At 57.3% G+C, this 15,038-nt stretch overlaps 1 protein-coding gene across 1 annotated transcript in view; it reads left to right on the top strand.

Moving 5' to 3' along the window:
• Nucleotides 1-15,038, top strand: part of Sdk2 (sidekick cell adhesion molecule 2) — a 251,233-nt gene that overhangs the window by 164,207 nt on the left and 71,988 nt on the right. Inside the window, exons 5-10 of the mRNA XM_010630709.2 lie at nt 3,096-3,229; nt 10,467-10,578; nt 11,608-11,798; nt 11,879-11,962; nt 13,687-13,881; nt 14,374-14,494. Coding sequence (XP_010629011.1) covers nt 3,096-3,229; nt 10,467-10,578; nt 11,608-11,798; nt 11,879-11,962; nt 13,687-13,881; nt 14,374-14,494 — 837 coding nt within the window. The remainder of the gene's footprint in view (nt 1-3,095; nt 3,230-10,466; nt 10,579-11,607; nt 11,799-11,878; nt 11,963-13,686; nt 13,882-14,373; nt 14,495-15,038) is intronic.

The raw sequence follows: 15,038 nt of genomic DNA, 5'->3' as shown, positions 1-15,038 counted from the left end.
CTTGGCTGTCCATGCCCCCCAGAGAGCCCTCCCCTACTCGCAGTGTGGGTACATCTGGGTACAGCAGGCCCCATGCCTTCCCATGGGCCACGGCAGCTTTGTGCGTGCTGGCAGGGATCCACGGTGCTGCTCCTTGCCTGTGTACCAAGGGAGCAGTCATCACAAAGATGGCTGTGAGCCAAGGACCTCCTTGCCCTCCTGCTGGGGTCAGGGAGGCAAGGAAAAGGCCTCCTGGCCTTCTATCCCACTTCATGCTCAGAGCTCAGACCCACACTCTGCAGGCTCCAGGCCCGGCTGCTGCCCTGCAGGCACTGAGAAAGGCAGTGCTGGCTGCAGTTACAGGCAGATCCCAGGCCTCGGTGACAGAAAGTAATGTCTGGCACAGGGAATGTCCTGCCTTGGGTGAGGGCTGTGCCCTCCACACAGTTGCCCAGGGAGCAGGCTGCTGGGGCTCTGCTGTCATGAAAATCGGCTCCCCAGTCACCCTGCTCTGACAGAGGGGAGGGAGCAGCGGAAGAGTGCAGGGTCCTCATGGGCCACGTCTGGAGCATGCACGCCCCCTCCTCCATGCCACCCTGGACAGGACAGGAAGCTGGAGTCCAACAGCCACAGTCCTCTCCAGGAGGGGAGCCTGGAACTCAGCTGGCCATCTCTGCCCGCTCAGTGCCCACCCCACCTAGGACGGGCTGTCTGCATGGATTTGTCCACTTTCCATTGCGAGGAGCACAAGACCACAGGCCGGGTAAAGGGGCGACGTTTACGTTGGCACATGCTTCTATAGGTCAGAGGTCAAGGGGTCTGGCGTTGGCCTTCTTGCCTGGCAGGGTGGTGCAGGGCATCGCATAACAAGAGACTGGGAGTGCACGTGTGAATGTGTGTCTGTCCGTCCTCCCTTATCAAGTCACCAAGATTTATTCACGAGGCTCCACCTTGATGACTTTATCTAACCCTAATTGGCTCCCAAAGGCCCCACTTCTAAACACCACAGCTGGATTAAGTTTCCACACTCTTCACACCTCACAGTATGGGTTAAATTCACATCACATGAACCCTTAGGGGACATTCAAACCACAACACATCCAAGCCACATCACTCAACCATGCTGCCCAGAGACAGCCATTCTCTCAAGGGGGCTGACCTGCGCATGGTGGGGGACTCGCTTAACAGCCTTCCTGGCTTCTGCCTCTAGTTTCCAATGGAGGCACGGCTATGGCAACCAAGTCTAGACATTGTCAGTGTCCCCTGGAGGGCAAAGTCATCCCTGGCTGAGAACCACTGACCTAGAAAAATTATCGTGATGTAGATAAAATATAGCTAAAGAAGAGGATGGAGCATGAGGAGGCTTCCTAGTCAAGAAAAGAAATTGGAGAGAAGGGCTCCTTCTCTTGAAGTTAAATGGGGTGCAGGAGGGGAGGCTAAAGAGAAAGGGCCTGAAGGAGCCTCTGTTAGACCCACCCCACAGTGGCTGACCGTGGCTGTGGCTGGACGCTGGACCCTTGGGATGCCAGCGAATTGCTACCCACACAATTTCCTCCATCCTGAAGCCAAACTGGACCAGGTAAGAGCTACAGATGGGGGACATCCAGTGGGCTGCTGGGTTTGCCTGGGCCAAATAAGAAATAAACAGAAATAGCGATGAGACACAGCATCCCTCAGCCTTGGCCTGGAGGAAATCCTAGCAAACACTCACTGTCACCCTGGCAGAGATGAAGTGCCAGGCCCAGCTAGGAGGAGCTCCATGCCTCCAGCAGCTGGGACCTGAGCTCCGTCCCAGAACTCGCCCCCTGCCCAGACACCCTGCACCCGGCAACCCACAGCCCAGACTCCCTGCCCCAGCCTTCGGCTGCACACTTAACGACCAAGATTCCACAGGAGGCTCACAGTGGAGAGATGGTCACCGTCCCCATCCTGTTATCACCTTTAAAACATTTTACCCTGGCTCTGTTCCCATTTCCTACCATCTCATTAGCTGGGGGTAAAAAGAGCTTTCCAGGAAAAGAAGAACAAAATGGGCATCATCGGGGCCTCTAAGCAGTGTAGGGGGTGCCTCCCTGCTGCCCAGAACTCCACAGATGGGACGGGTCATGGTAGGTAAAGCCCCCAAATCAGGAGGATAGAGCACACTCAGGCTGGAAGAGAACTGGGCCAGAGAGGCATTAGCAGGGATGTTTATTTGAGAGCCTGCTTAAAACTCTGTAACATTCACCTAATGGGAAAATCTGAAAAGAATTCAACTGGATTTGTCCTTGTTAAACTAACATTAAGGATGTTTAACAGCTGTCTCGGGCACATCGCATTACAATCCGGAGATAGACTTGGCAAACTAATGGTTTTGTTGTCATCGGGAGAATGGGCAAAAGGCTTGGACGGAGTGGAGTGGGCGGTGCTCTCCCCACCGCTGCATCCATATGAAAGGGGGACCCCACTTTCTCTGTCTGGGGACCTGGCATGCTGAGGGGCTGCATGATGGGAACCCGGAAAAGGGAACTGGCCTGGAGACAAGCGGCCTGTGTCAGACCCCACGGCATAGTCCACCCTTCCTTTATCCTGTTGTCCATCCCCACTGGTCCTGTGCCTCTTCTCCAGCCTCTGGAAAGGGGAAACTGATCCCCAGGGAGGGGACTAGAAGGAGATAGGGCTCTGGAAGCCTGTTTCACATAACCTGTAGTTTTTGAGTCGCCCTACAAAAAAAGGATTGGCACTCAGGCAGCGATCCTGGGATGGTCCTCTCATTATTTACTCAAGTCGTTCCATGAACGTTTCTTTGGAGCCTGGATGCTCAGGTGCAGAGATGATCTCACAAAGCCATCCAGGCTGAGTCATGGGAATTCCATGGGGGACTGGGGAGAAGGCCTCAGCCTCTGGGTGTCAGTGTGCTGTATTTCGGTCCGATCCCCAGCACCAAGAGATTGTTGGAGTTCTCTGCATACTAACCACGGATGCTGTTTCCAGTGGCTGGGGTGGGGATGCCCTACCTCTCCTCTTTCCAGCTGGGCTGGGGTGAGCCTGTCAGGCCACCAGCCTCAGGTCCTGGCTCCCACTCTGAGGCTCCCACTCCTCCAGCCCTTGTCAAGCAACCCTTTTCCTCTCCCCAGAGCCATCACGCTGGAGAACACCCTTGTCATCCTGTCAACTGTGGCTCCTGATGCGGGCCGTTACTATGTGCAGGCTGTTAATGACAAGAACGGAGATAACAAGACCAGCCAGCCCATCACTCTCGCCGTGGAGAGTAAGTAAGCACAGGGCCCAGACCTTCCCTCAGAGCGGGTCATTAAATCTTGGGAATGGTGCCCTGGGGGGTCTTTGGGAAGATGGAATGGAGGGAAGGGGCTGGGGAAGGCAGCAGGGAGCCCTCCCAGACTGGAGGAGAGCGCAGCTGGGTGCTGTTTCCTGGTGCAAGTACCAGCGTGGAAACAGGACGGAGCTCTGTTTGGAAGCTGGCCTGAGACCCTGCATCAGGAGATGGGACTCTTGCCCTGGCCGTTCACAGGGCCACCGATGCCCAGCCAGAGGAGAAACAGGGCCGGAGAGAGAGTGCCTGTGTGGATCACAGCCATCCCAGCTCAGGTGCTGACTAGAAAACTCCCCAGGAGATCAGAAGCTTGTTTTGTTTTGTTTTTTAAATACACTAACTGCCTCTGCTCAGCTGGAAAAGTGCTGTTTTCGCTTGGAGCCACGAGGTTCCCACCAACAGAAGCGCAGGCTGTCCCCCAAATGTGCCACTGTGCCTATCCCGGGATGCCCCAGGGCAGAGAGAGAGAAGCCCAGGGAGAAGCACCTAAAGGGAACACTCCTCAGGTGACTTTGGCAGAGGTTTGGCCGGCTGAGACTGGAGCCAAGGATGTCGTGCCAGACCTGGCTGTCCTCTGCCACACTAGGTGCTCCCTCCAACCCCCACCCCAGGAGGAGAGAAGGTGGATGGGGTGGCTGGGGTGGCGGCCCCAGAGACCACATCCCAGTACACAGAGTGATATTAGCACTTCCTGCAGCAGCCAAACACCACACAAGCTGGGGGAGCCAGATGTTCACGTCCCTTCACATCTGTACCACTCCTGTTCCCAAAGCAACCTCATTTATCATCCATGGTCGCACTGGAATGCACCCAGGAGCAGCAAGACGAGGGCACCACACCCGGGGGGCCTTCTGATGCCTTTCCCTGATCCCAGCCTCCGTCTGCCTGTGCCTCCCTTGCCCACAGTGTTCCCAGCCCCCTGCCAACCCCATTCCTGGGCCTTCCAGCTTCCAAGGACCCCTCCCACAAATTCCCAGTTATCTCCTTTCTCCACCCCAGCTTCCAGCCTGCCTGGAAGGACACAGGGTAGAGCTGTCACTTTGGCCTGAGTCAGACTCTCGGCTGTTTAGCTTGAGCCCAGAGCATGCATGAGGCAGGGCTGTTGTTTCTATGGGAAAAAGAAACATCCACCAAGGGAGCATTTCTTCCCATATATTTCCCAGTGACCCTAATACCCAGCGCCTCATGGAACCCAGCCACTTGGTAAGAGGCAGTGCCACAGGTGCAGAGTGGCTCCTGGCCCAAGTCAAAGCTGGGCATCTTTCTGGGTGACTCAGTTTAGCCTAGGTTGGGGGGCCCTTTGCTCTGTCTTCCTCCTCCGCAGCCTAGATCCTCCTAGGAGTCAGGGTTGACTGTGGGATCACTCACTCTTGGCTCCAGTGCAAACTACCCCAGCCCTACGGGGTAGGTGGCCCAGGGAAGGTGTGCAGAGCCCCTCCATCCCCCCACCGGCCAGGCCCTCACCCAGCTGCCTGCTTCCCCGCCCCCTCACCCCTAAGCTCCTGCTCTCTTGCGGTGATTTGTGCTAGATTGAGAGCAGAATCAGCTGATGTTTAGCTAATTTCTCCTCCCACAAGTGATTGCACTTGAAAACCCTGTTCCTCACACTGACACAAATTCCCCAGCCTGCCTGCCCGCCTGCCAGCCGATTTGTGAGGAGCAATTGCCACCTCGCCTACTACCAGCTCCGGCTCCCCTCAGTTACCTCTCTAGCCTCTGTCCCCCACCCCTTCCTCCATCCTACTCTGCTCTGATCCCTCAGGGATTCTCTGAGCGGCCTTCCGGGAGCCCTTGCTCCTTGGAAATGGGGAAAAAAAGAGGAAGACTGGGGATCCCAGGAATTGACCCTGGATTACCACAGTAATCCAGGTGACTTCACGTGGACAGCACCACTGGCCCCACACCTGGAGATCAGAATGGCACCGCCCCATGGAAACACAACTTAAAATTTTTCAGTAGCCCCATTTTTTTTTTACAAAGTTAAAAGAAATAGGTAGAATTCGTTTTCTTAATATACTTTATTTAACCAAACGTGTCCCAAACATCCTCTTATACACCATCAGTGTAGAAAATATTAGTGAGGCATTTTCCACTGGGTTTTTGCATACTAAGTCCTTGAAATCTGTGTGTATTTTACACTTCCAACACATCTCAATTTGGAATGCTAAATTTCCATCTGATATACGTGATCTGTATTTCGATTTCATGAAATTTACAGCTGAAAAGGTACAGTCTTATGCCCAAGTCGCTCCACACATACTTCAAAGTGTTCTAATAACTGAATTGGGGATCCGTTTTTAATTAAATGTAAATTAGTTAAAATTAAATCACATTAAATCAAAGGGGCATCAGCCGCACTTCAGTTGCTGGGAGGCGCGTGTGGCTCGTGGCCCTGTGTGGGATGATGTGGAATTGAAGGCCTGAACGCCCCAGTGCCCAGGGGCGCAGGCAGGTATCCTGGGAGCTTGCCCTGGACAGGGACAGAGTGGGACAGCCCTGCCTCAGCCCTCAAGGCCACGTAACCCCTGAGCCTCGGCTTCTTCATCTGTGAAGTGCTGCCCGTGGGGAGCTGGGAGCATTGAACAAGATGATGTGGGAAGAATGGGTCACCCTAAAAAGCCCCTCAGTGAGGCTGTCAGAAAATCATCCTGGGCTGCCACCTCCAGACTGACCTGGCGTGGGGACGGCCATCTGTGTCCTCCTGCCCCGGGGGCCTCGCCTGTGGCAGGAGCTCACGCAGAAGATGCCCCTCCTCCTTGCTTGTCTTGCCTGCGCTTTTCATAGCTTCACATTAGGGCTCCCTTCGCTCCAGTACCCCACCCCACCCAGGCTGGAGCAGATTCCACTTAGAATAAACCTCTGCCAGGACCGACTGTGCTGCCTTCAGCCAGCCCCGGCAGGGGAGGGGCTGAACCACCTCCTCCCGGTGACACGTAGACTCCACCTAGCTGGGAACAGGAGCCCCACCAAAGGTCGAGGGCTCTTGGCTTCTTGCCACCCTGTACCTCTGGGCTTGGAGACCGGTGCCCGCATGAGCCCTGCCCCAGCCACGAGTCTGAGGAGGTGCATGTCCTTCATTGGAGCCTGGGCTGCCTGCTCTCCTGAGCTGGTCACAGGACACCTAGAGACAGGAGATGACAGCGTGCCCTGCCCATCACGGGGCGCCTGACAGCTGGGGCTGTCCCGCAGAGGGTGAGCCACATCGCCCCCTGCCCTCACCCCATTCTCCATGCTCCAGTGCCGCTGAACTCACCTGTCGCTCCTTACCACAGGTGAGGAGCGGTAATGACTACCACAGTTTACAGATCAGCAAGGTGAGCGAATCAGCCCAGAGAGTTGACGGGACTCACTTCCTTCCGGCATTTGCTGGGAGCTGGCAAAAGCAGACGTGGGGCCCAGGCCTCCCTGACCCCACAGCCTGCACCCCAACTACCACACCTTTTGTCTCGTGGTGCTGATCTCAGGAGGAAAACTAATGTCCCTTTCGTGCTGCTGCCCGCAGAAAGACTCCTGTGGTCTCCTTCCGCTACTCTAAAGGAAGCTGTTCCTTCTTTGCCGCGCCCCAGCCTGCATCCCCACCCTGGCCCTTCTGGCGCCTGTTCTCTGGCTCCCGTCGGGCAGGGGCACCCCATCCCCTGCTTTCTAGCGTGCATCCCCACCACTCTTCCTGCCCCATTACTCCGCGCCCACCCCAGTGAGCCAGCCCAGCATCCGGGGCTCGGCTGTGATCTTCCCACGGCCCGTGGCCCTGGCACCCCGCACTCATGTGGCATTCCCGCACACACAGCCACCCATACCAGTGTCAGCACCTCTCCACTCGACTCCCCCACCCCACCCCGTCTCAAAGCCTTGAAACAAATCCCAGTCCCATCGCCCTTGCTCCGCAGTCCCCACAGGCTTCCCCTCTATTCTGTAGAGGGCTCAGTCCATCTCTGCACAGCTGGCCTCTAAGCCACCCCAGCCCTTCTGTTTCCCCCCACCCCAGCCCTGTGGGTGTGTCCTCCTGTCTGTCCTCCCCCAGCACTCACTTCCAGCCCTGAGCCCAGCTCCTAGACCTGCCATCAGGTCTCTTATCTAACCTTTCCCAGCCAAATCTGCCTTCTCTCGCCCTGCGGGCATGGGATGTACTTTCCCCTCACACCTAGCTCTGCCCTCTTGTTGCACTGAGTGGGTTAAGCAGGATTCTGTGGGGCCGGGGATTATTTAGCTCAGCGGTTCGGTGGCTACCTTGCAAGCGCAAGGACCCGAGTTCAATCCCTGGTACCAAAAAATAAAAAGAAGGATTCTGTGGATATTGCCCGGCTCAGCTAGCAAAAGCACTGGAACCAATGAGCACTTCCTCCTGCAGGCAAAGGGTAGCAGCTTGGGACAGAGCAACAAGCCCGGCAGAACCCAAAGTCTCTGCTGTACAGATACAGTAGCTCCCCTCCCGCCTCCCGGTGCTCCTAGAGCCACCCTTCCTCACAGCGCTCCCATTCTAGTGCCCCTCCTTCTCGCACCCCTGCAGCTGTCTCCCTGCCTGTCCCCCGGGGGTGCTGAGGGGTGCTTGCTCTCCTGGAGCTCCGACATGCATGGCCCTCAAAGTCCTGTGACGTCCACCTCTCTGTAGCCTCAAGATGTGTCCCTAGATCGGGGGCGATAGGAGAGCTCTCTTCAGCACAGGCAGGCAGATCCCCAGGAGCAGGGACTGTTATTTAGAGAGCACCTGCTGTGCGCCAGGTCACCCCAGATCAGCTGAGCCAGGGCCCTCTTTCCCAGCCCCCATCACCAGTAGGTCAGCACTGATCCCCCTCAGGGACAGACCATGGCATCTGGAGGGGAATCTGATTCCAGGGACCTTCCAGACACTCACTGACACAGAACTACTGAGCTGAGGGCTGGATTCACAGAGCCCTGAGCGGCAGTGAGTTCTAGCCTGCCTTAGCCACCAAGAAAACAGAACAAAATAACCAAATGAGGTCACCCGTAGGACACTCGGGACAGAGTGAGGCTTCCAACCCAGGCTCCCCCAGACCCTCCATCTCTGTGCCCGGGGTCTCCAGCCCAGTGTCTCCCCTCCAGCCCTGTACCCTCCTCTCCATCCTGCCCGGCTGGGGAGCCCACTGAGGCCCTGGCAGCCCTCCTGTGCCAACTCGCCCCGGACAACTCACCTTCCTCCTGGGCCGTCTGTGTACCTGGCCGCACGGCTGACACTCCAGCTCGCCCTGTCTGCCTCCTCCTCGAGCTCCATTAATCTGGGCCGTGGTACCTGCGCGCCCCAGCATGTAATAAACAACTTAGAGCACACTTTTATGGATTCAGCTATATCAGCAGCTTTCAATCCGATCGCTCTTTATGGCACCTACATGAGGCTTTTATATTGTTGCAATTACTCTGCTTTATATGCTTCCTTTCTTGGCCCTTCATTTTACTTTATTTTTACATTTTATTTCCATTCTTCCTGAGCCTTTTCTAGCAAGGCCTGGAGTCGAGGTGGGAAAACCTGCCCGGGGCTGACTGGGGTGGACCCGAGTGGCACCGGGCTTCTCCCCGCCCTCCTCCCGCCCCACAGAGGAAGCCCCACTGCTGTCTAACCCGGCCATGCAGGCCAGCATGGCTCGCCACCTCCTGGAAAGAGGCCAAGTGGATAGATTTGTAGTGAAGGAAAAAGTTCTCAGCGGTTGTATTTTTCGGAGCTGTCGAGCGGGCGTACGGAGATTATCGGAGATTCTGCCGATACTGGGCCTACGCTGACCTATACAGACAAGAGCCTGGCCACCTCCTGAAGAATTCAAAGACTAGGAAAAGGAAATGCTACCACTGTGATGAGAGCAGTTGGAGTTTGTTTTTTGTTTTTCTTTCCCAGTGAAACCTGCTCATGAGAGGTTCCCTTTCATTTCAGTGAGGAGCCTTGGGCTGCAGAGCGACAGTTCACGCGCCACTTGTGGCTCACAGGTGTTCAGCACCTACTGTGTGCCGGCTGTCACTCTGTGCATGGTGGCAGCAGAGCCGTGAGCCAGCTCGGGCAGCCACGGCGAAGCCCCCAGGCTGGGCGTGGGACACAGGTGGTCGCTGTCCTGGTCCTGGAGGGTGGAAGTCTGAGGTCAGGGAGCCGGTGTGGGCTGTTTTTCAGGCCTGCAGAAAGCCACCTTCTCAGTGTGCCCTCTGTGTCAGACAGAGATGGACACGGAGTTCTCACAGGCCATCCCCTTCTCACAGGGCCACCAATCCCGTCAGGGACCTCCTGTAAGCCTAATCACCATCCCCAAAGGCCCCACCTCCACACCCCGTCACACTGAGGCTAGGGCTCCATCAGATCCACAGGCAGCAGACACAGCTCCGTCCACAGCGAGGACTCGCAGGGCTTCTGCCTCGGGGAATCTCCCATGGCCGCCGTATGGAAGCACCGCCAACCCGGGTGGCTTTATTACCACAGGGATTTATTCCTCTCGGGTCCGGAGGCCAGGGGTATGGCATCAAGGGTGTCCACAGGGCTGCTCTCCTTCTGAAGGGTCCAGGGAGGAGCCTTTACGCCCCTCCCAGGTTCCAGGGGCCGCTGGCAGCCCGCGGCATTCAGTTCTTGACTTGTACACACAGCTCTCCCATCTCCACCTCTGCCTGCCTGTCCGTGGCTGCTCCCTGTGTGACTGTGTCTAAATGTTCCTCTCCCTGTAAATAAGGACACCGGTCACATTGAATCTTGAGCCTGCACTGATGCAGTGTGGCCTCGCCTTTAGCTTACATCTGCGAAGACCTTCCTTCCGAATAAGGTCACATTCATAACTGCCCAGTAGGCACGAATGGGGGGGGGTTCAACTCACGGAGAGTTTGCATTTTGGCAGAGAGGTCAGGCAAGTAATGTGAACCCATCGGGTAAACTGAGTCAGGGAAAAGGGTTTCGAAGGCAGCAAGACAGGGCAAGGCAAGGAGGAAGGAGGCAGGGCTGCCTTACAGGAGGAGTGGGGAAGGCCTTCGTGGCCAGCAGGGTCCCCAGCAGGCTCTCTCTGGACACTTGTGTGGCGGCTCATTGCAGAGGAAGATGGGAGGTGACAGCATCCCCTGGGGTGACTCGCAGGGGTCCAGCCACCTGCTCCCCGCTGTGACGGTGGGGTCTCCGTACCCACTGTGGAGTCAGCATGGCCAGGCAGGGTGGGGTTCCTGACCTTTGCCCAGCTCACACCTGGCCTCTCCCCAGATGTCGGGGGCCCCGCTGACCCCATTGCACCAACGATCATCGTCCCCCCCAAGAACACCAGCGTGGTGGCTGGGACCTCGGAGGTGACCATGGAGTGTGTGGCCAACGCCAGGTGGGTGCTTCCTTGCTCTCTCCCTGTCCCTCTTAATACCGTCTACCATGTGGGGGAAGCACTGCTGAGATTCAGAAAGGCCTAGAAGCCAAGCATGGTGGCACGAGTCTGTAATCTCAGCATTCAGGAGGCTGAGGCAGGAGGATCCCAAGTTCGAGGCCAGCCTGGGCAACTTAGCAGGACCCTGTCACAGAATAAAAGAATTGTGAGTATAGCATAACTCAGTGGTAGAGCCCTACCTAGGGTATATGAGGTCCTGGGTTCTATCCTCAGCACCACGAAAAAGAGAGTGTGGACTTCAGCAGAGGGAACCTGGGCCAGGAGTCATCATGGCCCCCTGACATGGGAAGCATTAAATCACCCCTGAGCCTTATGCTGTGAAGGCAGTGTGCAAGATGCGCCTCGTATTTCCCTCCACACCAACTGCACGGCGCAGGTGTCCGGGCCCCGCAGTCCAGAGAGGCCAAGCCACTTGCCCAAGGTCACCCAGCCAACTGTATGATACACAACCAGCCGGCCCGGCCTGCGCTCATGCGCTTTTCTGGCCCTGAGAACGGGGCGGGGCCTGCGCCTGCGCACAAGCCTCACCACTAGGCTTAGGGGAGAGGCCAGTCGCCTTGACCAGACTGCTCCTAATTGCTCCGGAAAGAAAACCTGGACTTGGGTGACAATCCCAAGGTGACCCTGCTGAGAATTCTGGGAGAGCAGGTGCCTGGAGCAGCGCTTCTGAAAGCACGCCCCAGGGAACCCCAGTTTCTCACGGCTGTGAGAGGTGGCTGGACACAATGACGGCCCCGAGAAGCCCTGCAGTGAGAACCAGGGGACCCAGTGAACCCCCTGAGCATCGTCACAGCCCGGCCCTTGGGGACCCACCTGGCGTGGGACGAGAGCTCCTAGCAGGCCACACCTCCCTGATGTGGAGGGCAGGGAAAGACGCTGGGCAGGCCCGTCCTCCGCCTCCGCTCCAAGTGTAACCTGCACCCCGCTGTTGCCCGGCTCCTGCTGACCCCTGTCTTCCCGTAACTGCAGGCCCCTGACCAAGCTGCACATCGTCTGGAAGAAGGATGGGGTGCAGTTGTCCAGCGGCCTCAGCGACTACAACCGGCGCCTCACCATCCCCAGCCCCACGGTGGGCGACGCGGGCTACTACGAGTGCGAGGCTGTGCTGCGGAGCAGCAGCGTGGCCCCCGCGGTCCGGGGTGCCCACCTTTCCGTGCTGGGTGAGCTGGGCCGGCTGCCGGGGCCCCCAGAGGGCCGAAAGGACCGCGCTCTGACCCCTCCCCTGACCTTCCACCTGCAGAGCCGCCTCAGTTTGTCAAGGAGCCAGAGCGACACATCACGGCCGAGATGGAGAAGGTGGTGGACATCCCCTGTCTGGCCAAAGGTAACGCGGTGGCCCCTCTGACCCGGCTGGGACATTTCTTTTTTGTTTGTTTGGGTTTTGTTTTTGTTTTTTTGGTACTGGGGATCAAACTTCGGTCCTTATGCTTGCAAGGCAGGCAGCAGAACCACTGAGCTAAATCCCTGGCCCTTGGCTGGGACATTTCTAAAGCCTCCTCCCCAAAGCCGCGCCCCTGGGCAGGGCCTTGGGATGGGCTGAAACAACTACCTTAATCTCAGGATGGAAATGAGCCCCCCACCCCCATTCCTGTAACCTGAACCCAAATCACTGTCATTTAGGACTTGACAGTCCCAGGTTGCCCACAGTCAGAGTTGCCCACCTTGCCTTGATGGGTGTGTCTCGCTGGAGATGGGTCTCCGGCTCCCCACCTGTTTGCCAGGGTGCTACTTCCTCTCCTCTTCCTCTATTCCTACTTAAACCCTTGTCACAGCGGCTGGAGGAATCCATCCTTGCCCTCCGTCCCCTGGTGCTGCTGAACCAAGAAAGAGCAGGGGATGGGATCCAGGTGATTAGAAGGAAGAGAAAGCTAGCAAAACAGGAGGCTGAGGCAGGAGGGTGGCAAGTTCAAGGCCTACCTGGACGATTTAACGAGACTCTGTTTCAAAATAAAAATATAAAAAGGGCTAGAGATGGAGCTCCATGCAGAGGCCCTGGACTCAATGCTGGAGGGTAGGGCAGCATGACAGGGCAGGGGCGAATAAGGAGCAAAGAGGCCAATGCTGCCAGGCAGGAGGGAGCACCACAGCAGGGGGACATGAATAACAGCCCCCCTCTGAGCCTCCAGACTGCAGGGTGATTGTTCTGGCAACAGATGCCTTTGGTGGGTAACTGAGTTGTCATCAGGGGTGGAGAGTCACAGGGTGCTCCGGGCAGCCCAACCTTGCCGTGAAGGAACTTTGATTTTTGCCAAGGAGATGAGCAAACCAATAAACAAATAAAGATGCCTGGTTTCATCTCATCTCAAATGCCATGGGAACAACAACAAAAAAGCTAAAACAAAGTGACTTCTCAAATGCCATGGGTTGTAAGACACCTCATTATTTTATGTACCACTAAGAAAGAAAAAGGGCTGCCAATTAAATCATGACACCCTGTCGATTCTGAGACCCATCCTGGTCTCTGAGACGGCGAAGAGAGTGCACCACGCCCCAGACGAGGTACAGCGGTGCTGACACCAGGTGGAGGGGTGCAGGGAGGAAAAGCAGGCAGGCCAAGGGGTGCAGAGCTGGGTGTTCCCTGGGGAAGCCACATTTCAGCAGAGACCCAGAGGAATGAAGGGAGGGAGGGAGAGGCCCAGGAGATCCCCTCAGAGAAGCGTGTGCCAGGCCTAAGGACACCTCCCGGTGCAGACCAAGGAGGAAGGGGCATCTGAAGGCCTCCCAAAGAACCCCAGCCCCCCTGCGTGCTATTCCACCACCATCCCCTACCTGGAGGTTCCCCGAGCCCACAAAAATACTGCAACCAGCACTTGTAAAGTAAGTTGGTCCAGGGATCTCTTCATTTTCTTATACCATATCCCAAATAATTCGAGAACTGCTGCTGTAAGAACACCTTTCCTCTTCCCCTCACTCAAACCACAAGTGACAGCTCTGAGAAGGTCCCGGAGACCGAGACACACCAGTGTCCCCCCCTGCCGACTCCAGCCCTAGCTGTACCCCAGAACCCCTCCCAGGCAGCCGGAGACTGATGCAGCCTTGCCCCCGCAGGTGTACCGCCGCCTTCCATCACCTGGTACAAAGACGCAGCCGTGGTTGAGGTGGAGAAGCTGGCCCGCTTCCGGCAGCGAGGCGACGGCGGCCTGCAGATCAGCGGCCTGGTGCCTGACGACACCGGCATGTTCCAGTGCTTTGCACGCAACGCAGCAGGCGAGGTGCAGACGTCCACCTACTTGGCCGTCACCAGTGAGTTGGCCGCCCCGCCCCCCTGAGCCCAGTGCGGGGCAGTGTCCCCGCCAAGGGCTGTAGTGCGGACCGAATGTGCCACTGTGTAGCAGCAGCATCTCAGAGCTGCCGGGCAAGGCGCCTGCAGCCTGCGAGCTCCTCAGGGCATCTTGGGTCCCCACGTCCCGTCCTGTCCCCACCCCCCATGGCCTGGCACCGGGCAGTGCAGCAGCTCTTTAAGCAGAAACTGGATTCCCATCAGTCCGGGGTCTGGAGAGCGGGCCTGCTCAGGCCTCGGGGAGAGTCAGCATTGCTTCAGTGTCCTTTAAGAACTTTTAAGAAGCGGGAGCCTCCGTTTCGAGTTCACGGAGGAAGAATCCGTCTGCTTGGATTTCCCCATATGGGAGCATGAGGATCCAGGCAGGGGCCGGGCTGGACCATCTGGGTCTTCTGTATGGCAGGGGCTCTGGGCTCCCTCCTGGAGCTAACAGACCCTACGGCTTCTGTCTGCAGGTATTGCCCCCAACATCACCAGGGGCCCCCTGGACAGCACGGTGATTGACGGCATGTCAGTGGTACTGGCATGTGAGACCTCGGGGGCTCCCCGACCAGCTATCACTTGGCAAAAAGGTAGATGGGACAGGCCTTCAGTGGGCATGGCCATGTGACAGTCTAGAACAGTACTCAAAACCAGGTTCTGAGGTCGGTTAAATTGGGTCCCCATGCACAGTCTTAAATGTTGTGCACTGCACAACCCAAGAGAGCTGCCTCCTAGCACCTAGAATAGAGCATGGCACGTAGCAGGTAGAATGAACATAGTCACAGGTGATCATGTGCTGAGGCACGCCGACAGCTGCACCTACCAGACTCGGGCGCAGGTCACACACTTGGCCTGCAGGCTCACACAGACCCCTCATACTGACAGGGAGTTCTTTACAATAGAGTGAGCCGCAGGACCCTGCCCCAGCCCTCCTACACACGCCCGTGTGTTCTCTTTCATCTCTGTCTCTCTGCCTCTGTCCCTCCCCCAGCCCCAGGCCAGGGCCCCCAGGTGGGGCATCAGGCTGTCCATGCCCCCTGCAGAAGGTCCACCCTGATGGACGCTGGTGGCGGACTCACTTCTCCCTCCCGCCCGCCGCTCCCCTGCGGGTGACTGTCCAGACATGTCCTGCGGCAGG

Source organism: Fukomys damarensis, unplaced genomic scaffold, assembly GCF_012274545.1.
Source record: "Fukomys damarensis isolate Sample0158 unplaced genomic scaffold, DMR_v1.0_HiC HiC_scaffold_23, whole genome shotgun sequence".
Taxonomy (NCBI): Eukaryota; Metazoa; Chordata; class Mammalia; order Rodentia; family Bathyergidae; genus Fukomys; species Fukomys damarensis.
Note: the sequence above shows the minus strand (reverse complement) of the source record. Positions and strands in the feature narration are given on the sequence as shown.